Source organism: Anopheles maculipalpis, chromosome 2RL, assembly GCF_943734695.1.
Source record: "Anopheles maculipalpis chromosome 2RL, idAnoMacuDA_375_x, whole genome shotgun sequence".
Classification (NCBI taxonomy): Eukaryota; Metazoa; Arthropoda; class Insecta; order Diptera; family Culicidae; genus Anopheles; species Anopheles maculipalpis.
In genome coordinates, this window is record NC_064871.1 from 30,240,255 (window position 1) to 30,265,038 (window position 24,784).

Consider the following 24,784-nt stretch of genomic DNA (forward strand, 5'->3'; position numbering starts at 1 on the left):
GTCCTTTAATACACTGGTATGTCACTACTGTCGTCACAGCCGATGATTCCCTTAGTCTGTCCACGTTGATGAACTCAGCTCACTTTCCCACTCGAGAACCACTCCAACCGATTGCTGCAGGTGAAATGTGCGGAAAAGACGAATGGCAGCTCACGAATGCATTCTACCGATGCAGCTTCGTCTGCCTGCTTAAAGTCAACCAACAATGCTTACGAACTGTCTCGTGATTCTCGGTGCTCGATGTGCTCGATCATATGATCGGGTAACCATCGAACCTGTTCACTCGACTGTTTACAATTTCGAACCCTATCGAGACGGAATTGTGTTCTGAACAGGTAGCACGAGATGATGAATCTGTTAGCAATGCAAGAAGACGGTGGTGGTTTAATTTTGGAACTAACCATGGTGGATGTTGTCTGCGGTGGGTAGTGGGTTTGAGTCTATTCTCGTGGTTCCCTTTTGTTCTATGCGAAAAGCTGTTGTTTGAAGCGCAATTAAATGCATGCACGTGCTCAGAAAGCACCCAGAAAACAACGTTGCACGAGCGCGAAGCGAGAAGAATGAAAACAAATCCAAAATGCACAATGTGAACGATTCGGTTAGCACTTTGAGCTTAAGAAGTTGTCTGAATCATCTGTGTAGTGTGGCATATCGTACGTTTTACTTTTTTTTCTTGTGTTGGACCAAAGGTCAGATTTAAAATTGATTAAAGTTTATAACTGTTGTCTTCTCAGATTCGTTTGCTTTAGCTGGTTTATATTTGAACTCGTTGTGCTGGTCAGGTTGCTAACATCCTCTTCTTCTCCTTTGGTTCTAACAGCTCAGGAATTGCTGACTTCCGTGACTTGAATTACCATTAACTAAAATATTTAGTCAGATTCGATGCCCGAACTGTCTGAAATGCTACGAATTTTCGATGAAGTTGTACTCTATCGAATTGGCCCTACGAGTTAAGCAGTCAGTGAGTTATTCTTGATGAGAAATCAGTCTTCATATCTTCATCCAGATTGTGTAATAATGGCACTCAACTAATTAACAAATTTCATTACTTTCCAGGCATGTCTGTGCTCGAACATAGCATTCGACTAATTTGATCTTATAATAATCTATAATCGGGGTAAAGCAACAACGGCATCAGTTATTAGACTCTTGTCGTTCAAGAGATTTCGTGGAGCTTCGTTCAAAGGACTTGGCCGATTGTGTGGTTGTGTACTGATATGCCACGAGAACCATCTTTCGTGTAGACTATAGCTATAGCATTCTAATTAGAACATTGTTTTTAATATTGATGCTTAATTTGGTGATCATTTGCTATATGAGCTCGTTAATAATTTATTTCCTAACTTAGTATAGCAATTTCCTATTTGATTTAGAACGATTATTTGATTTAGATTATGTGTAATATTAAATCTTGCTTCTTCTAACTGCTTCCCCTTAGAATTATTCAACGTTCCGCATTGCTTGCTGATTAAATGCCTTCAACTTTAAGATTCACTCGTATTCACCACACTGTACAGATATATTTTTTTGCTTTTCCGAGTTTAAGTTCAACTCTCCAAACTCTCCAAATTTCAGCTTGCGCTTGATACACCCTGTACGACGAAAAAAATCTGTTTTCAAACAAAACACATTGGTGTGTGTGTGTTTGTGCGAGCTGGATCTGCCTCTACGAACTTACACACGGGTACGGAATACACGCACGCAACCGACACCGATTTTGAATGACACAATCAGCTCACTGACACGGTTAGCTCCGGTTTGGTTTTCCCTCGCAAATTTTTCTACGGTAAAATTATCACATTTCCCATTGTTACATCATCTCTTGGGAAGTGACCGGTGAAGTGGATTGTCTGTGTGTCGCCATTGGATGGCGAGTGGGTTCTAGTGATACATTCGTGTGCGGTGTAAAATCCATTTTGCCGGTTTTTACTCGACGACTGTCCGGTGAGAGAACGACGAGCGCGGACGGCCATTTTGAACGGCGGCTCACTGGGTTCTTTGTTCCGCCCCGGAGTCACTATAGTGAGCGGGGAAAGGCTCACAATTGCATGCGAGCCTGCTGTCGTCGTTGTGGCTGAATTTTAGGCACATTTCTGTCGCCGCCGTGTTGTGCGTGACTGTGTGTGTGTGGTGAGATTTCGATTCACAGTTGTGGAGAAAGTGAAACAATACCAGAATTCGTGTGAGGTGTTAATATTGTACCCCTGTGTGGTGAGAAGAAAAATTCCGCCAAAAAGTCTCATCGAGCGAGAAGCAGTGCCGACACTAACACAGCTAAGCAGCTCACGTAAGCACTTCGAGTGAGTGCGGTGTGTGTAGCAGAGAGCAAGAGAGAAAAGAGACGGCGAATCTCCTGTGTACACGCAGAGAGACGTCTGGAGCAGGTACGAACACGCACCAACGTTTATTTACTGTCGAAGAGCGCGCGCAGAACGTTCGCAGTCGGCAGCAGCGCGCGAACGAACGAACGAGTCGAAAAGAAAAAGGGGGAACCGTTAGGAAGGAGAACCTTTTCTTCCTGTTTTGTTTATATCGCGTCAGCCCATTTCTATCGTTTCGGTGTATTGTTTTTCTACGTTTCCTTTTTCTTCATCCTCTCTCTGTGTGTGTGCGTGCACTGTTTCATTGATGTGTGAATTGTCCCCGTTTCCGGCTAACAAAAGTTTGTTTATTTCCGACCGATTTCCGGCAGATAGTTTTGGAATCGAATTGCCCACCCGATCCCGATGTGTACGATCGTAACACGGCCAGAATTTTTTGCTGAACCAGCCAGCTATGGGTAGAACAGTTCGTTAGCCTGTGAATTACATTGTTGTGTATGGATTTATCCTCTTCAGCGCGCTGTATCACTACACCGACCGGTCCAACCTCATCATCATCGTTCACCATCACTGTGCCCGTGGTGTCTAAAGTCGTGTGAATCTAAGTACAAATCGGCAAGCATTTGCTAAAAAGCAAATTCCTGTGAGTGTGTGTGTGTGTGCGGTGTTGATCAAAAAGTGCCCGCGTATTTTGCTGTTATCACCGGTAAAGAAAGGCTGCAAAATGTATGACCTGGACGACACAACCACGGGATTCCACGACGCGCTGAACAAATATAGCGTAAGTAGTAAAACGAAAAAATTGTCAAAAAGAATGTTCAGGCCGGAGTTTGGGACGTTTAAAAGGAATGAAAACCCCGCCAAAAAGCAAAGAGAGTGCGACGAATCGGCAAACTCCCCGACAGATGTTTATGTGGGTTTTTTTGCGACCGTGTATCATCGAAAGGCACATACTTAAAACCCGCATATCTGTGGCTGTGTGAGGCACCACATTTTCGAACATCTGCCCGCACTTCAAAACGTTTCGATTCTGCGAAAGTGTTGTGCTGTGGCGTTAATATCTTTTTTTTGCTGAATTGTGTCATTTTTTGCATCGAATGTCACTTGCATTTGGTACGAAAACGGTGGAGCGAGATAGAATGTGTGTAAAAAAGTGTGCGCGAGGCAGAGAAAAAGAGAGAGGGAGAAACCATCTCACCTCGAGTAGCTTTGGAATAGTAAACATCGCGGCGGCCTGCTTTGTTATCGCGAGCAACCGGAAATGATATGCGAATGATGACTGTCGTCTGTGCCTTCTCAGTGTGTATTACATCTCATCCCGCGAATCTCCGGCCCAGCCTCATTTATTGCTGTTTGGATGGGTTTCGGGTACCGATCGCGCGAATCCACCAGCCAGCTAGCCGGCAAAAAAAAAAATAGACCTACGAGAATGAGAGATGAGAAATCGCTGTTGGAACCGGTGCGAAACAGCTCACGCGGCACAGTTCAAGGCCAAAATGCCGGTTGTGCGTGAATCGCATGTCTGGATGTATTTGTGTGTGTGTTGTATTGTTGCGGTGTGCGGTGGGGTCTCTCTAATGTTTCACGCAAATGCCTGCAACACGCACGTGGCTATTTTTAAGGTGCTCCGGAAAAATACACCATTAGACTGTTCTTGAACTCGTTAGGACACATATAAATGTTGTTGGATTTCTTTCAAGTTGTGCGAATCCATCACATACTCACTCGATACACAACAGATGTTGTAAAAACGTGTTGCCTCGACGTTCCTCCTCCAAGGAACGCAGAGTAGTAGGCACCGACCGAACGCACAGCAACTGCACCGCAAATTCCCATCCAGCCCAGAAGAGCCGGAGGTTGTTCGATTTCGCGCGAAAATGTATCCAAGAGAAGCGAAACTGGGGAACCGGACAGAGAATGAAAGATAATCATTGCCGATGAATGTATGCTCCCCCAGGCCCCTACCACTTTTGGCCCGGCCAGCTACGTTTTCCTGTGTGTCCCCTCCGTCCTCACCCATCTCTGCATCCCTGGGTTGCGTGTGTGTGTGTGTGTGTTTGGGGGGTTTTAAATATGCCCATATGCCCCCACCACGATTCTGGTCCAACATCAGGTCAGGCTCTCCGGAAAGGTCTTGTCAAACCGCACAGACAAGAAAAGAAAGAAGAACGCGGTCCTGATCACGTTTTTTTGTTGTTTTGTACTTCAAGCCACACATGAGAATATGCGAGCGCGCGCCTTTTTTCCATCTCTACACTGGCCTCCACACTGGAGTTGGTCGTCTAGAATCGGGCTTCTTGATCTCTGGTGTGTTGTGAGCTAAATTTAATCGATATTGATGTTGCTCTATACAGTGCACAATCCTCTCCGGTCGGCCATGAAGGAGGCATAAGAAGGGATGTTAAAGAATTTCTCGTCGTCCGGTCAGCAACAATCGATACGATTGTTCAGTTTCCCGCGCTTTTTTCTTTTACTTCCAACAGCTCCCGGAGGTCTTGTGCGGTGGCCCTGAACACACAACTCGCCGGGAGTGTAGTAGTAGTAGTCAGTCGGAGGAGAATGATCAGAAATTTACGACGAGCCAAGGACACACATTGCGGCCTATTTGAGGAGCCTCTCCCCTCCCCGTATACTGCCCTATTATGCTGTCTGGAATGGTACGAAGGAAACATTGCTTCGGGAGGAGCGACTACTGATTACTATTCCAAGGGTGTACACTTAATTTAGTACAAGATCGACATATTTTCGTAGTCAATGTTGGTCTGAGCAGAATTCCCTCGTGAAGAACTCGATAGTTTCTCAATCTGTCTTGGAGTTGTATGAAAGTAGCAGCGATCTTCGGAAGCTCGCCTCATTATCTTCTCGATTTAAAGAACCAAAATCTATGTCTCTTTGGTGTGTGCATATTTTAACGGACGAAAAGTAGGTCAACGGCATCGGTATTTCACACCGAAAAATCAAAAATTTCAACCCCCTTCCCTTGAGGATCGGCTCGACTTGGAAGGCATTTAAAAAAAATGCCTGCAAGTCGAAAAGCAAATCTCTGCTTCCCATGAATGACGATCGGGTTTAACTTGATTTTACGCACATTCAGATTTTTTGTGTGTGTCACCCGTAAATTCTTTTGGAAGGGTTTGATTTTTTTTTTGTTGGCTCGGTTTGCTTTCCTCAGGTAAGCGAATGTATGACTCTCCCGTACCTAATAAGCCTCGACCCGATCGTTCTGCTACCCTTCTTCCAGGACACGAAAACCTTTCAACACCATGGATGCATTCGGTTGTTAATAGTCCGCTGGTATGCGAGTGGAATGTGTTTATTTTGTTTTTAAATCGCCTCTTTCCCAAGGCAACACACACACACACACACACACACACACACCAGTGCACGGTGGAGGGAAAAATTAGGAAATCATTGCAAACCAAAGGTCAGTTTTCGTGCTGTTTGTGAGAAGCGGAGAGTAACGACAAGCGTGAAAGGACTCGAAAAAAAAAAGATCTTCTGGCTCAAGCGATTCAGATTGTAGCGTTAAGGGATCTGCTTTTTCGTTTTTCATCCTTCCGATGTCCTTGTTTACCGCTTGGTGTCCTGGTGGTGGTGCCATAGTTGAAAAGAAGGAAGTAACAGATGTAAAATAGGGGAAAAAGAGCGAAATAGAGAGAAGAACACCTTTTTAAATGCTGGGACTTTTCCACCGACAGGGGCCATAAATCTTTATTTCGGGTGCATTCTTGGGCAATATGGGATGTGCGGGCCTGAATATCCAGCCTGAATGGTATCTGTGGCCTAAGGGAAGAACAGGGGCCCTTTTCTTGCAACCATCCGGAATTGGGCCACGAACCTTGGAAAAAACAAGGGACTCTCTAGGGTAGAGAAATTAAAACGAGAGTGTGTTATCGGCACCAATAAAACTATTAGGAAGAATTTAGCATTTAGCACTTAATTTATGCATGAGAGAAAGCCGCTTGCGAATGAAAGCGCCTACCCGTTGATCGTATGACGGTGTGACATCAAGTCAAAATCTGTTCAGCAATTTTTTTCCCAATGGGAAAGCGCCAGGCGCCTTTTTTTCGTTTTGTTTGCTAAGTTCCTTTTTACAGCTCAATATGTTAAACCTTTATTGCACATTTTGAGGACAAAAATTAGCATTATCTGCATGAGTTGGAGAACGAAGAACGATTCTGACGTTCTTCGTTCGTAGTGCAATTCTCGTTTATCATCGTCCCAAAACCACTCTAAGCGCTGCTAGAGATCGAGTTCAGCTGGGTCGCTTTGGTATACGACTTTAACCTCTCAAAAGCAACCCATGACTCTGATGTGAGGGACTTTTGCTGGATTGAGGAAGCATCATCTTTCATGGATTGCGGCGACTTTAAAACCATTGCCCATTTATTGCTGCCACCACCTACCAAAGCTGGAGACGAAGATCACGACGGCGCTAAAATCATTCTCGGGGTGGCTCACCTTAAGCCCATGAGAGATCACAAGAAAAAGGAGGCTCCAACCAGATCTGTGGGGCGAGACAGGCGGACAAAATTGAATAGTTCTCGGCTTCTTGGTCTCGCTTTGTTCGCGGATCGTTGTTTTTGCTTGAGGGGGAGCAGCTCTAGTGGTACGGTTATCGTAACTGTAGGAAGTTTTACTAGTGAGATGGCTATCTTAGAGCTTGAATGAATGTGTTTTTCTATGTTTAGAGTATTTAATTATTTCCCGTAGTGTTGTGGTGGATGATTTCCTTCTGGCGTAGCTTTTCTAATTTACATATTTTACACCATCCGCTCGTCGGCTGTTGTTTTGTGCGGTGATGAGATGAGGCGTTCCGTTTTTAACTTTTCTTTTTTCGTTATACTTAAAACTGTAATTTATATACGATTATGTGTCTGATATATCTTAGCTAATGTTGTTTTCTATTAACTCGTTAATTCTAGTGATTGTCTATTATATCTCTTGAAATATTTTAAAATCTAATCGTCATTTTCAAAGTCCTTGACTCTCGATTGTTTCATATTTCCATTCAAAAACAAAAGAGCGATCACTTAAGTTGGTAGCGACCGGGAGATGCGTTCTTTGTTCTCCACCAGGGAGAACCTTCAGCGCGTAACAATTTTGCTTGCCTCATTTCTTAGTACACACATGCCGCAATCACTGTCTTTTCTGAGTTTCCCGCGTGTTAGTGTAATTTCGTGTTGGCATCTTTCGATCATCGTCCCCCTTTTCGTGAAAGACAAAAGCAGAACCTATGAAAGCTCTGCAGGATGGAAACAGGAGAATGAAAAAAAAAAGATATCTTCTCGTTAGCAACAAAACGACGAAGGAAAACCGAGCAAGCGAAAAAAAAAACAACATTAAAAACACTCCACCGAGCCCCAGAGCGCGCGTACTCTCCCAAAAGCCACGACCGATGATCATCGCACGAACGCAACGAACCGAAGCAGGAAGAGTAGCAGAGGCACATAAAAACACACCCCACCGCGCATCCACGTACCTCTCATCCCATCGGGTAATGCTGTTGAGACCCTCCTTTCCTTCGTACTACTACACAATCTGCCGTAACACTTTTCGTAGTCTTGAGCTGTTCTGATGACGATCCTCCACACCAGGTCGCAGAGAACAAGCGACCAAACGAAGGGACACACACCCCGCGGGGTAAGGGCACACATGGTGAGGAATGACGGTAGAGTTTTATGCTTTCCGTCCCAACCCGGGAAAGGGCAAACGAAAGCACAATAATGGAATATAGGGGTTGTATAGGTAGAAGAAACGAGCAGAACACGAGAGGACAGAATGAAGTGCTGTGGACTACCCCTTGTGGCATGTTCTCTACCCCGTCCCTTCCAAGACCTTCCTTTTAAAGCCGTCGAGGTTTGCTCCGTGCCATCCCTCTTCTCGCAAACGAAGAAGGTCTTCCTGTGCTGTGTGTGCCTGGTGAGGTTGCCGTGTGAAATATTTTCCTTCCAATTCTACTTTTTGCTCCTTTCAGCTCTTTATTCTCCGTTGTTCTGCGGTTATTGGTGTGGCGGCACAGAAGAAGAGTTGCTCATCATGCTGATCTCTCCTGGGTGGGTCGAAGAACATCGGGCTAGTAGATATGGTGGCCTGATGCTAGTAGACGAGCGAACAAGGGAGAGGCCCCCATCGTCGTGGGCCAAAAGAATATCACCCACAACAAGGAGGCGATGGTGATGGGCAAAGAAAAGAAGAAAAGATTTCAATGCTCAACTTTTTTACGAAAAGGAAACCCTGGATAGGAACCGGTTTTTTCGGTTTGGAGAGATCGCTTGAAGTGTGTTCTTTGGAGAGCACACACGTCAAGGTGCGCCGTGATTCCGGGCGGGATTTGTGGACGATTCTTGACCACCACCCATACCACCAGAGAGGAAGATCATCATGCAGAATAACAATCTGGCTAGCGATCTCGATACTACCATGTGTGTGCCGGTTGCTCTGTGTTGGGAAAATTATCTTTAAAACTCCCCGACTGACGAACATAGTGAATTGATCAAAGGGAAAAAATGCTACTTCTAGATCATCACCCAAACCCGAGGTGCATTGCAACCGAAAACAACAGGCAAACATCTGCACAAGCGTAACAATTAGTTTCACAACCCACAAAAAAGCAGATTTTTCGGGTCTGTAAAGGCACACACACACACACACACACCACGTCAGGTCCAGCAGAAACGTTGACTAATTGCACCGGGAGTTGTGGCTGCTATGTTACCTGCAAAACGGCTGACCCTGGTGCGCTCAAGTGCGATTATTGGCGCTTTTGCTTTCTTTTCTCCGAAGGTCTTTTCGTTCTGGATGTTTTGGGTTAGCAGTTTTTCCTTTCGCGCCGCATCTCATCAACGTCTTTATGGAAGAATGGAAAAATCAAAAGGCAACGTTTAATCCTTTTTTCGCACCTATCTCTCTCTCTCTCTTTTTGTTTTTCTTTTTGTTGTGCAGAGCTTTTTATGATTTTATTGAAGTAATTTTTATTTTAACACGCAAAATTATCATCCAGGTTTGGGATGAGCTTTTTTCTTTAGGTTAGGTGAGGTAATTCGTTATTGCTTTTTTGAGGTTGTATCCTTTGGTTTCAACTATGGAAAGGCAAACATGTTGTTGTTCCCTCAACGCCCCATCCCTTTTCCTGCATTATCCCAGCTTTGGTATTTTCGAAAAGCTGAGTTATATTTCTACTACACGTGTGATAATTTTTAATTCAATAAGATATAGTAATGGAGAAGAGAACGGCATGTTTGTAAGAATTGTTCATACAAAAAATTGCATACATTTGGGCGTTTGCACTAGATACAATTGATTTTGGTCAAACCGTCCATTTCGACTGAATTCTACCAGTATTTGAATCTTGCAAGCTCCCCAACATGTTCCCTATAACCTTCGAGCGACATTTCGTCGCTGTTGCATGCTCGTTGAGCGCGCCACCGTACGCTGAAACCGCATTGCATTTAAATATTGCCTTGCATATCATGATCGACGACGATACCGGCATAGGCCAGACGCCGGAGCAGTTGCATCCGTGAGCGAACATTTCGTCATTTGTCTCACGCGTCTGCAAAAGGAAAGAGTTCGTCTGCTACGAATTATCAGGCTGGCAGCACACGAGAACGACCGTTGAAACACGGTCCCAAATGTTTCGTTGCATCTCACCCGGAGAAGGGCTTTTGTAGAGCACAGAAGGAACTGCTTTCTCTCCTTGTGTTGTGCTGTTCCTTGAGGGATCCGTTTTTCGCGCGTTTTTATTTGCCGATAGTTTGCTTCCGAGCACAGAACTATTCCCTTGTTTGGGTAGGCGCGACGGAGTGGTGTTTGTAGCAGGACAGGATGTATTTTTATTTTTAAATTATTTGTACTTGAAAGGTGTGTCCAGTTCTCACCTTTAACTGATATATTTTACATTGCAAGTGTGAACCCCACAGCTAGGCAATAAAATGCATATTCATTCCCCTCATTTTCATCGTCCGGCTTTGGACAGGCAACGCTCAAAGAGACTCAACTTTCGCGGTTTGTATCGGTTCGATTGAGTCTCTGGCACCCTTTTACCATTTGTCTGCACCATGCAGGTGAAATCACTTTTTTGTGGGGGGGTTATAACACCGGGCTGGAAGGTTGAAAAACACATACACACTCCACCAAACTCCTGGTTCCCTTGCGGCTCGACAAGCCGGAAACGAAGAAAGAAGGATAGGGAAATTGAAGTGAAAAAGGAGACCGTAGAAAAAAAACGTCCTACAAATGTGTCCACGTGCCGCATGCGCACTAAAATTCAAATGTGGGGTTCTTTTTTTTATTCTTGCTTGTGTGTGTCTCTCTTTCTCTCTCTGTATGTGCCTCCTTACTTGCCTTCCAACGAGCGCTTAGAGGCCCATGCCAGAGCATTCTAATTTGTCTAGGAGGGTAAAGAATATCCTTACTCGGTGGCCACAGGACTCGATGTGACTGGAGAAAATGGAGCTATGTGGCACCCTCACAGCCCGAGTCAAGAAACCACTCATTTCTTATGTGCGCCTGGTATTTTCCGGAAGTGACACTACGATTACTCTTCGTTCTAGAATTGCGCTACAGGCACTCGGTACGGCAACCCGGTTTTGAGGGTTAGAAAGCAGCGTCTCCAGGATTCCTAACTCCCCGGACGTTTTTTGATTTCGGATTCAAAACGACGGATCTTCTGGTCGCTCCAAAAAATCTGCGAAATTTCTGATGGATGAAAAACATTCGATTTCCCGCCTCTCGTGGTGAATGCTTCTTTCCCAGAGAACCAAACCAAATCGATCGATATTACGGGGGGTAAACATTCTATCTGCACACCTCTGTTTCCCCTCCACCCCCACCCAACCCAAAAAAAAACAAGCCATCATGATGATATGGTGCTCACGTTGGAGTTTGCGCCCTTCAAGCAATTCAAACTGGGCGCCAATTTCTCTTTGCCTCGCCAGAAGGGTGTGATGAACGGCATAGGAATGTAGAAGGGAGTGTGAGCGGTCTATATGGGCATTAGTTTGAAAAATCATCAATTACTTTCACTTTTTTACAAGGCGGGAAACGTCGTCCGGAGGAATCCTAACCGGATAAATGTGGAATTAATTTGTCACGTCTAAGATTTAACTTTTTTGTTGTTATTGAAATAGTTCTATTGATAACACTTACTAGAGGAAAACGGTTTCGCCCTCTTCAGCGCAACCATTCCCTCTCTCTCTCCCTCTCTGTTGCAATATTTGAAAAGTCCCGGATAAAATTTAATTTATTTCATAACATTCTCAATATGTCTATTTCCCACTTGTGCTGTGAGGACGGACATATTTGCTTCCGGTGCGGTGTTGTGGAAGTTTTCCCGCCTTCATGGAAGGTTCATTACGATGGTAAACGGTTGGCGGAACACACTACGGAGGAATAGAGAAACTGGAGGAGGTGTACGCATGCGTGTTTTTGACTTCTTTCGTTAGCAAATACCGGTGAAAAGTGTTCCAAAGTGCCGGGTTTTTTTTCTGCTTGAGGATTCTCTCGAAGTGTGCGGTGTTTGTGGCACCGGGAAATGGGAAGTAGATAGATGGGGAAAATTCACGGATCTCAAAGAACGCGAAGGGAAGGATGTGTTTCGGTAGGTTGCCGGTATGACGGTGATTCATTTGCACAGACGGTTGTACAGAAGTTGTACAGGCATCTTGCTAAAATGTCGCTTCAACTGCAACAAATATTCCTGCGAGAGGGTTCACCGGTAGCACACCACCACACACCAGATTGAATTTTTCGTCCTTTCGTGGGATGAAAAATGACTTGTCATAGAAAGACTGAGCACCAAGTAGGGTGACGGAGCAGTTGGGTAAAGCAACATGGAAAAATGTTTAAGTTTAAATCAGAAAAGAGGGTGTTGTGTTATGAGCGGAAAATTGTAAAATATAATTTTGTATGAGAATCAATTTTCAATTATTTCCATATCAATCATGGGCATTTTTATCACTTAACTTCAAAACTATAATCGTTACGCTTTGAAGCGTTTCCAACAACTGAAATGAGCAGCGGCCACAACACCCTAACGAATCGCCGTATTCCATGGTAGCTCCTCGTGTGAACTCTGGCTCTCGCCATCGCCACACTTGATTGACTGTGACCATTTTTCCCACCGCGATAGCCTTTTTTCTGTCTCGAAATCTCGTCCCGAATGAGAACTTTCTGTGTGTTGCGTTTGGTTGATTTTTACAAATTTTCCCACACACACACACACACACACTTTTTCCACCATGTGTGTGCGTGTTGAAGCGTGGAAGCGGTGGAGAGATTCGAACCATGGTTTTAATTCTATTCTCACGCGGCCCCATCACACAATATTTCTTGCTTTACCGAGCATTGGAGTATGTTGTTGGGTTTCTGTGTTGGTGATCGCACTTTCTCGCGATCGTGCCAGAATTATGCTTGAAATAATGGTTGTGTAAAACAAAGAAACGATCGTTCTCTGTCTACATAAAAAAAGGGGCAAAGCGAGTCAACGAGCCATGATGTAAGGAACCATGTCAAAAGGAGGGATCAAGTGTTTAGTAAAACAGTTTGTGAAAAACACTCAAACATGATCATCAGTCCCTGAAAGTTGAGGTGGTGGAAAATTGTTCCACATGAGGATGAACGTTCTACATGAGGATCTAGGTGCGTGCGTCCTCAAATCCAAACTTTACAAACAGTGCCGGACAAAACGATTAGACCAACTTTAAATTCAATTTTGTAGCACCTTTTTTCGTTGCTTGGGGTGGGTGTAACCGATGCAAAATAGGGAAAAAATCAGCATCAGCATTATCTTGAACTTCGTTTAATAATCTGTTTTCGTCCAGAAATTAAAGAATCCTCAAAAACACGAATCAAAAACCTGAAAAAAATCCCTACATCCAACTTGTGTTCAACAGGACAAGGTTTTTTAAATCAAATCAAATTTTAAATTTGATTTGGTGGAGTTCACAAATTTCTAACGTTAATGTATATATTTTTTGGTCCGAAAGGCATAGACGGGTTTCTGATTGATGCAATGACATTTTCCTCATTTTTCAAAGATCTTCGACAAGTTTTACACAACTCAATTACTTCGTTTCTTGAACAGATCGACATGATAAACTCACTTTAAAAATTCCACAAAATTAAGTTCTCCCAATCCAACGTCCGCTACTGTGTTATACAGCAATGAAACAATAAAACTCTAGTGCACTCACTGTTGCTGTAATTAATCAACACGAGCGGTTCACACTAATCGATGATCAGTTTAAAGTTTGCCCTTCTGCTTGTTGATCTACTCTTTCCACCGTGCTTCCAAGGATCTTGTCCGTAGTTGGGTTTGCAATGTGGAGGAAAAGAGCTCGACGCGATCGTGTCAATTTTTTACCCCATATTTTTATGGGATCTTGTGGCAGATGGTACACGGTTGCCGCACATGCATGGCTGCTCGAACGATCGGAAAAATAGGGTGTGGATAACTCTTGTTCCGAGCACGTGCCCGGTTTTGTCTTGCTGGTAGGAAGTAAAACTACGGGAGCGAGACGGGGCGAAATAGGCACAGAGCCGCATGCCTCCTCCTGGTTTGGTGATGATCCCGGTACCCTTGGCCCCGTGGTAGCACGAGCAAGTGTAAGTCTCTAAAGAAGGGAATACACTTGTCGTCATTACAAAACCGTGAAAGGCATCTGTCACTTTCTGCTTCTTCCCTTCGAGCATCCGAGAGAGCCTCCTTTTTGCTTCCTTTAGCAAAGCCATATGCAGGTTGAACATTCGTTGATCGTGTTATGATCGGGGAGGATAAGGATAAGACAGTAAAAGTGCTGATGTTTCATGTGTACTAAGTCTTGGTCAGTTTGTGAATGTTTTTGTCCGATTGCTAGCGATTTTTCTGTACTTCAGCTTGCAAGCAAGCAAACTCTTTTCAAGTCCCCGTATTCTAGCAAGGTTTATTTACTTGATTTCAACATTTGACACTTCAAAGATGTGTTCCTGCTTCCTGCGGAAACCAAAAAAACAAGAGAAGCAAGAGTTTCGGTGAAGAATATGGAGAGAAACAGAGACACACGGGCACTGGAATGCCGCTACTAAGATCGCTACTTCCCTCTCATGGGCCGTTTCCATGGGGAGAGAATTATTATTAGATATTTCCACTTAACAAGTTTCCCTCCGGTGCGTGGGGTGATCCAGACTAGGAAGTTATGTTTCCTCCTCCCAAGTGCTCTTCTCCGACTGTTGATTGATGATTTAAGTGCTTAAGATTAGTATCATCTTTCTTCCTATACCCTTTCACAGTAGCAACAACACACCGTATCGTTCCCGACAAAGAACCCATTCAACTACAAACGAATATTACATATTCTATTGCATAATATTAACTGGAGTTGCATGATTCATATTCAAATTCGTTGCTGTTTTGTGTATAGTTGGGACCGCTATTTAGAGTATGTGGGTCCCGGGAGGCGGATTCTGTGCTGCTGCTGGTCGGAAAAGGCAGTCGAAACGACATACAAAACATTGCAGCGAACGACAAATAAACAACATCACGCCCGCCGGGAGTAATGACCGCTCGGTTTGGCGCGCTTTTTCACTGGAGGTTTTGGTAAGGGGATCGACTTCACAAGATTTCTTTTTTTTTTTGTTCGTACGGTGAGCACAGAACATCGCCCAGCCAGCCAATCCCCGCCAATAAACGAACCGGGAGCAAAATCTCGCCACTTTCCGCGCGCGACGAGATCTTGTGTCGTGTTCTCACGCACGATTCTTAAAATAATTGAAGTTGCGGCAATGGTGGTGGTGGTGGCCTTTTATTATGATGAGATGATGATGGCAGCAGCATGTACTGTGCTGTGTGTGGGGTGCAATCATCATCATTCATACACCATTGGGGACCCAGTACTTGCTCTCGCAGGACACAGGGATCAAGAGAAGATGCAGGAGACGAAGGTTTTTAGGAGGGTAGCTTCGGTCGCTACTCTGTCTCTGCCCTCCAAAAATACATAAAGACGAAAAGCGCGCGCAAAATATGCTGTGCGAGAAAGTGCTGAAACAGCATCTCGATTCTTTTTTCTTTCTCACTGTTGGATATCTCCGACAGTGTGGTGGATATGATACGAGACGGTTCTTGCGTAAGTATTAGTTGCCCTCCCTAGTTACGTGGGGGGATCACAAGGAAAAGAACGCAAAGAAGCAGCAACACTGGTTTTTTGGCGCGAAACTCTTCCAGATGTCCCCTACAATGTCCCCGTTTATGGAGAGAAAGTTTGGTGTGAATTGTGGTGTATTATATCGACTGTTGGAAGTTTTAATAATATCCCAAATTGATGGCAACTTCTACTCCACCATATCCGCTACTAGGGAGCATATTTTTAAACTAATTATTTTCGAGTTTCTGAAATGTATTAGTCTTTTTCAGTATAGACCGTCCAGTTTCAGTTGGTACTCGATGTACAGCGGATGATGGTCATGTATGCAATCTGACTCTACTTGTACATTTTGGCGCGGAAATGTCATACGTTATGCGAGAGAAGATACCCGTTAGAGAATTCATCCAACCACTTCTTTCAATCTCGCGAAATAGTCCCGATTGCCTCCCAGCTTGAGGATAATTCGAACAGGAAAACATGTCCATACTTGTTAATTTCACTGTCAACATACACATTTATGGCGCGAGATGTGCAGGAAAGGAACACGAGCCTCTATCGTCTGACCGGAATTCTGAGTCAATTCATTAGATTTGCTAATAAAAAAAACGCGCTCGGAGATATGGGTGCCACCCCACATCCGCCCCAAAAGACGAAACTTGATAGTATTTTTCCCGCTTCTCGCAACCCTTTTCTCTCTCTCTCTCTGCGGCTTCTGTCGTGCATGTCATGAATGCCGGAATGAAGTTTCCGTAACTCGATTGAGTTTGAAATGTGATTAGCAGCAGCAGCAGCAGCAAAAACGCTTCAGACACCCTTCTCGACCGGTAACAACACACGGGATGTTTTGATTTCTTGTATCAGCAGTTTTCAAACCGAATCCCGTATACTCTCTCCTACATCCAGTGCTGACGGGTTTTTTTCGACTTGCATATTTTTTTGTGTCCTTTTTGGTTTACCTAAGTAGACAAATGCATAGATTACCCTCCAACAGTTCTGACAGTCCATTCGCATGATCCCCCTCATGCAGATTTCATGATGCAAGAAAGCATTCGTACGGTTTGACAAACGGTTTTCGCGCCAAAAATTTAAACGCTCGTGTCAACTCTCCGTTATCAACTCTTCGTCTTCGTATCTGTGTTTCTCTGTCCAACAACGCGTGTCCCGGGAGGAGGAAAGGGATTTGTTTGTTGGTTGGTTGGTTGTTGCTTGCTGTATTTTATGTTGCATGTGATGCAAACACAATTTACCAACACATGTTCTCGCTCTCGGGCCACACACTCTGTGGTTGTGTCATCAAAGATTGCGCGCAAATTTTGTTGTTGATGTTGTTATTGGGGGTTGGTTGACTGCCGGATTGTGTCATTCTCCGTCATCATAAGTTAACTGATCTGGGCGAAATTTGAATTCAACTTCAAGAGATGACTTCCTTGGCTTGACAAGAGATGAGGACATGCTTGAAAATTGATAGTCAGAAGGTATCCGGATAGAATTTGAAACTAAGTCATATCGTGTGACAGATCGTCTCGGCTCTCAGAATGAGTCACAGAGATAAATTTGAATTCTTCTTTGGCCATACAACTTCGAGAGTTCGTCGGCTACAATTTCTGATTTCCATGACTTTATTGTACCCGTAAAAGAATCGATCAGAAGGTCTAGATAGGAATCGAAACTAAGTTCTGTTGTGTGACAGACCGTCTCGGCTGCCACATTTACCCAAAGAGAGAGAGACAGAGAGAGAGAGAGAGAGAAAAAATTGAATTACAGGTTCAGCAGGGTGGTGAAATTGCGCGCAACTTCAACAAACGCCTCCTATGGGAGAAATTGCATGCGGTGGTGTAGAATTGTTTTTATTTTAACCTCATCTTCGAGGGCAGCGAACTGACCACCACATCACCCTTAGCAACGTTCTTGGTAACCGCGCCAACTATTCACGATTTGTTGCAGCCCACACCCGCACACAAGCACACAATTTGCTTCGGTGTTGTGTGTGTGGATATCCACATCCAATCAGCCAGCCAAAGCCCGGCCACCCACTCCGGGGGGAAAATACATCTTGGCTGGATGAAACTCTCCCCTTTCAGTCATGTTTCACCCCTACAAACAGTGCGTGGCCTGTCTGTGTGAGTGTGTGTATGTCTCTAGCATAACTCGCATTAGTTAGACCATCCTCAAATCCATCATAATTCTTCCTCCGCTGTGTAACGTTTGCCGCGAATCGGGCAAGCAGCAACACAACAAAAGTGTTTTGTTTGCGTCGGCGGAAAAGGGCAACAACGAGCGCGAGAGACGCGCGCAACAGCAACAACAACAACACCAAAACCAACCAACCCCCATCCCAACACCGCACCCCACCCAACACATACACTGGAACGTGCGAGCGAGAGTTGCACAGGGCGCTGCGAAACGGCCAAAAAGAGCGCACCAGTTGTTCAGCATGCTCGAGCACAACTTTTGACGCGACTGTACTTTCGTGGTTTCTCCTTCTGCCCTGAACGCGCGGGATTTCTATGCGTATGTATGTGTATGCGCCTGGTAGCATATTTTGTTGCGTTTGTTTGTCGGATGCCGCGCAGCCGGCCGGCTTCAGTTGCTGCTTGTGTCTCGCTCGTTTCATCCCGCTTTGCGCTATCTCGCTCGCACACTCGCGGTTATGCTTATGCTGCTGCTTCTCTCGCTCACAGCAGCAAAAGGGAGAAAAGGGTCCCTTTTTTCTGTTGTACCTAGTGGTTGCTGCGAGCCCTTTTCCGTGTTTCCCCTACATACCCATAACGATGGCCTGCTGTGTGTGCTGTTCTGTTTTGTTGAGGGATTTTTTCCTGCCCTTGTGTGTACGCGAGTGTAGTGTGGAGTTGCTTCTCTTCATCCAGAATTTCCGTGCGTAGCGAAATACGCCACTCTGAACGTACGATTTGAAGAAGGGCCATGTTGCAGACCGAGGGTTTCGTTTTTCCCTATTCCCCCTTGCTGGTACGGCTTTTGGAGTGAAACAAAAATTATCTACATCATCCTTCCTTTATTGTGCATTTTATCCCTTCGCCATGGGTCGTTCGTTTCCAGCACAGGGTGGGCTTTTTTTTTGAAAACTGAAAAACATTTTCCCGCTCTGCTTGGTTCTTGGTCCTGCTGTCACGCTTTTACAACGATCCCTTTTGAACCGACTGTACTTTTTTGCCCCGGCATACTCTCCTTTGTTTGCTCTCGCTCGCGCGCTGGAACATACAATGCAACCCGAGAATCAACCCTTAGTGTGCGAGTTGGTGTGGTATGGCCGTGCGTACGATGGGAAAACAAGATTGCTGTCGAGTCAGGGTTGCTTTGTTGCATGAAGTCTATGAGAAACCCTGTTGCCCAATAAATTTCCAAGATTCGATGTTGTGTGGTGGAGCCTGAGTCTGAGCCGCCTGATGTTCCTTCCTGCATAACGATAAACGCAAGTTGGATGCAAGTCTAGTCATTTTTTAAATTTTCCGTTGAACTCCCTAAGCTCTCTACAACTGTTTTACTTATATTTGATCACTTTCTTTGCTTTTTATCCTTTCAGACCCCAATGTCGGATCTCTACATCACCGACTCGATGCAGGACATGCTCGACATTGACATCAAATCGGAGGTGACCACAGTGGTGGGTGGCGTGAATGAGTTCGTGTCGCTGATGAACTACGATCTGCCCTCGCTCGAGCTGGACTCAAGCTCACTAGATGGCGACAGCTTCTTCAGCAGCACTCTCGGCATGGCCAGTAACGATCTCTACCCGGACGTTGGTACCTGCGCCAACCCCAACTACGTGATGCCCGTCCTATCGTCCACCGCGGTACCGTTTACCAACGGTAGCGTTCTATCGGCCACCACCTCATCGTCCTCCACGTTGAATGCGCTGGTAGTCGCCCAATCGCTGCTCAAGTCACCGAAGCAAAACATTAACCTCAACACAACGGTACACGGTGGGGCGGGTTCGAATCCTACACTACCGAGCCCGAAGGAACGGAAAAGTCATCTCACCTTTTCACCCAACACGATCAAAGTGGCAACGGTACAGGAACCGAAGAAGATATCCAGCCTGGCACAGATCACTCGCGTAAGTGCCGGTGGTGGTAACATCTCCTGTACGTCACTTGCTCCTTCAACCCCCTTGGATAACGTGCGCAAGGATCTGAGCTCACAGATGACGACGGTGAAGGAGGAAACGATCATCGTCCGAAATGGAGGTGTGATGAAGAGTGCTAGCGATCATTTTATCTCCAGCAGCAATAATGTGACAATCGGTGAAACGACGGTAGTCCACCGAACGTCTTCATCCGGATCGCCAGGGCTTGGTGTTGGGCTTGGTAAGGGAAATACCGTCAAATTGGCTCACGGTATCGGTGCGCTCACGTTTGCCAACAGCGTACAGTACAAGAACGTAAAGAGCGTGCAGAAGGTTAGCAACGGGATGGGACTTGGCAATGGTGGAGCATCCAGCCCGAAAGCTTTTAACCGTAGCCTGATCATGGAACAGTCCGGGTCCGCCGGTAAGCCTTCCAGCGGCATGGTCACCATAACGCACGGTAGCAACGGATCGCCAACGACAATGGTTGCCAGACATATCCAGCGAGCAATGACACCGACCGGAACGAAACAGAAGCCAGCAAAGGGAGTTGCTACACCACTGGGAGGAGAGAGTGAGTTCCCCAAGCCCGCGTACTCCTACTCATGCCTGATTGCGATGGCATTGAAAAATTCGCGCTCCGGTTCGCTGCCCGTGTCGGAGATCTATAGCTTCATGTGCGAACACTTCCCGTACTTCAAGACGGCACCGACCGGCTGGAAAAACTCCGTCCGACACAATCTCTCCCTGAACAAATGTTTCGAGAAGATCGAAAAACCGGCCGTAAATGGAGGCCAGCGTAAGGGTTGCCTGTGGGCGATGAACCCGGCAAAAATCGTTAAGATGGACGAAGAGGTACAAAAGTGGTCCCGCAAGGATCCGCTAGCCATTCGACGTGCGATGGTACATCCCGAACATCTGGAAGCGCTCGAACGGGGCGAGATGAAGCATGGATCCACAGGGGAGGAGGATTTGGATGTGGAAGAGGATCTCGAAAGCGACGGTGGTCCGTCGGACATGGATGCGGAAGAGGTGGACGAGGAGGCTGTGGATGCGGAAGAGGAAGAGGAGGATGAAGAGGGCGGCGAGGAGGAAGATGAGAGTGATGATGTGGAGTTGATCGAACCGCAGCACGAAACGATCGATGTGGAAGCGGAAAGCTTTATTATCAACACGCCAGAATCGTTAATCGATGGTGATGAGGATGGTGGCGATCCGGGTGACTTCGAGCTAGAGGTAAGTAGCAAGCCGTAATGTCCACGGATAAATTGTTGCTAACGGTTGTTGTAATGCTTATTTTAGGTTCCGGAGTTTTATGAAAACATCAACGTCGATTCGAAGGACAGTACGCTTGCGCTCGAGTTCACCCAACAGGATCTTCTCTCGTTGGAAGATGAAGATGAATCGCTATACATTAATCAACTGCAGCAACAGTCCCGGCTTGGTGGGACGATCAATGTATCCCAGCAGCAGCAACTTCAACAGCAGCAAACACAACTGTTGCAACAAACGCAACTTCTAAACCATCATCATCATCACAATCACCGGCAGCAATTGCAGCAACAGCAACCGCCAGCGAAACGTGCCCGGCTTGACGTTAACTACACCATTTCTCCATCCGCGAATGGTAACGGTGCGAGCTTGGTGAACGTCATCTCTAGCCGGCAACCGACGATAGTGCAGGGCAGTGGCAACAATTCCGTCACCGTAACACCCGTCAACGGTGGCACCGTAATGGGGTTAAGCTTTCAGCAACACTTTCAACAACAGCAACTAAGGCAACAGCAACAGGGAACGATCCGGCGAAAGGTACCGATCATAACAAGGTTGGCTTAAGCGAAGCACGCTTTCTGTCTTTTTTCGGGTAAGTTCAAAATTTAACTTCAATAATGTGTTTTATTTGATGACACATGCAAAAACATAAAACACAACGTTAGGATTCGTTCCGGCCGAAAATTTCCGTTTCGTGTTTAAGTTAAAAAAGTAATATGTATAAATCTGGCGACAGAGAGAAAAGAGGAATAGAAGCTACTTATTATTAATCTTGCTTTAAAAGAAAAAAAAATGAGAGTCGTCACACCATTAAAAAAAAACAATCGTTTACAACATAAACACCACCTGTACAGTAGTATTAGTATTAGTTAGGAGCTCCAACTCAATTCGTCTTGATTCCAATCCTGCTCCCGACGTTTTATAAATAATTTTGTATATCCAATCAAACACGACCTTCGAAGTCGTCGGAGAGGGCGAAATCAATTCATCTTACAGCGTTACAATAAAAGCAAAACACAATCTAATTCACTGCCAACGATTTATGGGTTGGACAACACACCACCTCACAGGACAGAAACTGATTGTAGAAGAGGATAAAAGCAATAGTAAGAGTGACATTCATATTCAATGGTTCAATATAAAAAAAAGCAATCGCTACGGCACCACTACATTACAAAGGCAAAAGTTCAACAGTGTGGAGAGAAACCTCAAGAGGATGGGAAGATACACTTTTACTAATACAGCTCCTGATATAGAAGGAAGGAGCAGAACATCTGTTTATTACAATCGGCAAAACAGGCACTATTCGATTACTGCAGTGGGTGCTGTAAGGGTTTAGTTACTGTTACACAGCACTAGTTGCACTAATCGAGTAGTTCTAAAGCAAAAATGCATTAAAAAATATACTGATTTTAAAGCAGGTTTTCTAGCAGGTGGACCTACACCCTGGCGATCGTCCACTCAGCTTTTGAAGGTCCTGACATCGTTTGAGAAAGACAAGAACATTCTCATGAGCGAGCGATACTTCCTATCACACTACAGTGTTTTAGGATCTCTTAATGCTCTTAATGCAGCAGATTTTTATAAGGATTATCATAATAAGTCTTTTGAAACAAAGGATCAGAACATTGATCAATCTGGCGAAGAATGTCATGGACAAGAACGTTGTTTTGTGTTAGTGAAATACCCAACAGACCTGAGCAATAATTTTTTTTTTAATTATCCTCTATTGTAGGATATTTCACCATTCTGTAGCCAATACGAAAAAGCAACTAATTGGCAAAACCCACAAAGAGGCAGCTCCCTTGATTGGGTGTCCATACTCACTTGAAGCATACTTCTTTGAATGTATGATTCAAGCAAAATTTAATCCTTTTAATTATCTGTTGTTATTTTTAGTTCATGGGCCTTTAAAATTAGTCTATTTTTCACTATGCAATCAACCCATACAATACAATACAAATCGTATACCTGATCACAAAAAAAAAAAAACATGTATGTACAATCGCGCGGTTTTTAGTTTTGTTGTTATATATTAACGATTATTAAGGGAAGAGGATAAGAAACAGCAGAACAGTAGAATTCGTACACAAGCATCCGTGTGTACGGTCTAATCTGCAAAATGCAAAATTGCCAGAACAGTATTTACCAAACGGCGGCGATCATGGATTGATTGTACATTTCATTTTTGCCCAACTCTTCCCGCATGACTTAAATCAGATAGAGCGAAAGCGATGGCAGTTTGGTGTTGTTTGATGAGTGTCCTTTTTTCTGTTGTTATTGTATATGTACTCATCCAAACAACCGCAAACTGTCGCTCCCATTATACCATCAACAAAGAAAAGCACATGGGTGGTATAGGTTTAGAAAATTGAAATGTATTTAATCAATCCACAAAAACGATGCTCTTGAGCAAGTGTGGGTACAGTAGTAGAAGAAGATCTCTTGAATTACATTTGCAAGAGGTGCAAATAACATAAGAAGTTAGGCTACAAATTCAAACAAATCGAACAAACATACAAAATCAGATCAGAGCGGAAGAGAGAATAATGAAATGTGTTATAGACATGACACAATCAAATGCAGTACAAAGTCTCGGTTTAAGGATTCAATGCAAGGGCGGGCCTCTAACACTCTCTCTATCTAAAGCACGCGCGAATAAAGCAATTCTCTATGAGTATCCTCTCTTGGGCTCGTTGTTGATGGAATGTTTTCTTGTGCTGGTGTCCTTTGGAGCAGACAGTGTCCTTAGGTTAAATATTTTATTTCGATTATTTTTACAACCAATCCATGAAAGGCTTTTTGTTCTGTACACAGAACCAGACCGGGTTTGGATTCTTTTTGTGTTTGTGTTTTAATTTTTTTTTTTTTTTTTATTTTCAATTGTTTTCAACAATTTAACGTTGAAAACAGATTGGCATTTCTCTATACACGCTCATTCACTGTACAGTACAACGATGATGGTGCGTATAAAATTATATTGGCGCCAGAAATAGAGATAAAAGTAGCAGCACCACGCTAAGCCGATGAGGGAGCAGTCTATTACATCTTAAACAATCCACAACAATTACATTAAAATCAAAGATTCGCCAATGACAAAAAAAAAACATTGAACGAAACAAGATGCAAGATGTGATGAAGATGCAAAAAAAAGTAATATAAAACAGTAGAGGACGAGTAATCAATCGATAATCCGGTGGAGAAAAGGAAACAAGAAACCTTATGCATTTTTTTAATTATTTTTATCAACAAAAGTCTTATCGAGTGGAGCGAGCGAGAGAGCTATCTGTAAGATGTATTATATTATTTTAGGGTGTAAGAATTTAAAATTAGTGCGCGCAGCAGGAGCAGTACGGGGAAAGGAAGCTGACATTTTTGTATCAAAAATAATGATGTACTCTTTCTATTAAGTGATAATACGGACGGGGAGCGAAAGCTCACTGCTGGGATGGGGAGGGGAGAGAAAGAACGAAAAAAAAAACATTAAAAAAGAACAAAAAGAAACAATTTTAAAAAAATAATAAAAGATTTCTGTTGAAAAATGGAACGCAGTGGTGTTACATGCGCTTTTTCTATATTTTGTGTAGTTGAGATTGTCTGTACGGTACATATCGCGAAGGGGGGACATATTAATATCGGTTGCGGAATTTTTAGCGTGGGAACTGGCTCTGTATCACGATCACCTATCTGCAGGGTGATATATGAAGCTGGCTACCGGGGAACTATGGGAGAGGAGAATCAAGCTCTGCGAAATACACGTGTTTCCATAGGAAGAAAAGGTTGTCCGATGGTTGATGAAGAATACGATCAGCTTCTGACGAAGGAATGATACTCGTTGAGTCGTCCAACTTCTGTAGGAAAGAAGCTCACGTTTTGTCGATCGGCGACGAATACGAGGTAGTTCTGCACGTGTTGAGGAATTCGCCAATTATACCGTAGGAGAGAAGTTTGCCCTGGATGATCACAACTCTCATCACGCAGGTAAC

General features: G+C 44.4%; 1 protein-coding gene across 1 annotated transcript; it reads left to right on the plus strand.

Annotated features, from left to right (window-relative positions):
- Positions 1-3,035: 3,035 nt before the first annotated feature.
- LOC126557157 (uncharacterized) lies at positions 3,036-21,362 on the plus strand. Its single transcript, XM_050212834.1, has 3 exons — positions 3,036-3,102; positions 18,984-20,762; positions 20,829-21,362. Exons 1-3 carry the CDS (start codon positions 3,046-3,048, stop codon positions 21,360-21,362), a joined length of 2,370 nt encoding a protein of 789 aa, XP_050068791.1. The 5' UTR covers positions 3,036-3,045.
- Positions 21,363-24,784: the final 3,422 nt, after the last annotated feature.

What these genes read in the sequence shown, in the direction of transcription:
- LOC126557157 (XM_050212834.1), top strand. Translation starts at nt 3,046, where the DNA reads ATGTATGACCTGGACGACACAACCACGGGATTCCACGACGCGCTGAAC. An exon ending in ACGCGCTGAACAAATATAGC is followed by an intron (nt 3,103 to 18,983) that starts GTAAGTAGTAAA and finishes TTATCCTTTCAG; the next exon opens with ACCCCAATGTCGGATCTCTA. An exon ending in CGGGTGACTTCGAGCTAGAG is followed by an intron (nt 20,763 to 20,828) that starts GTAAGTAGCAAG and finishes TGCTTATTTTAG; the next exon opens with GTTCCGGAGTTTTATGAAAA.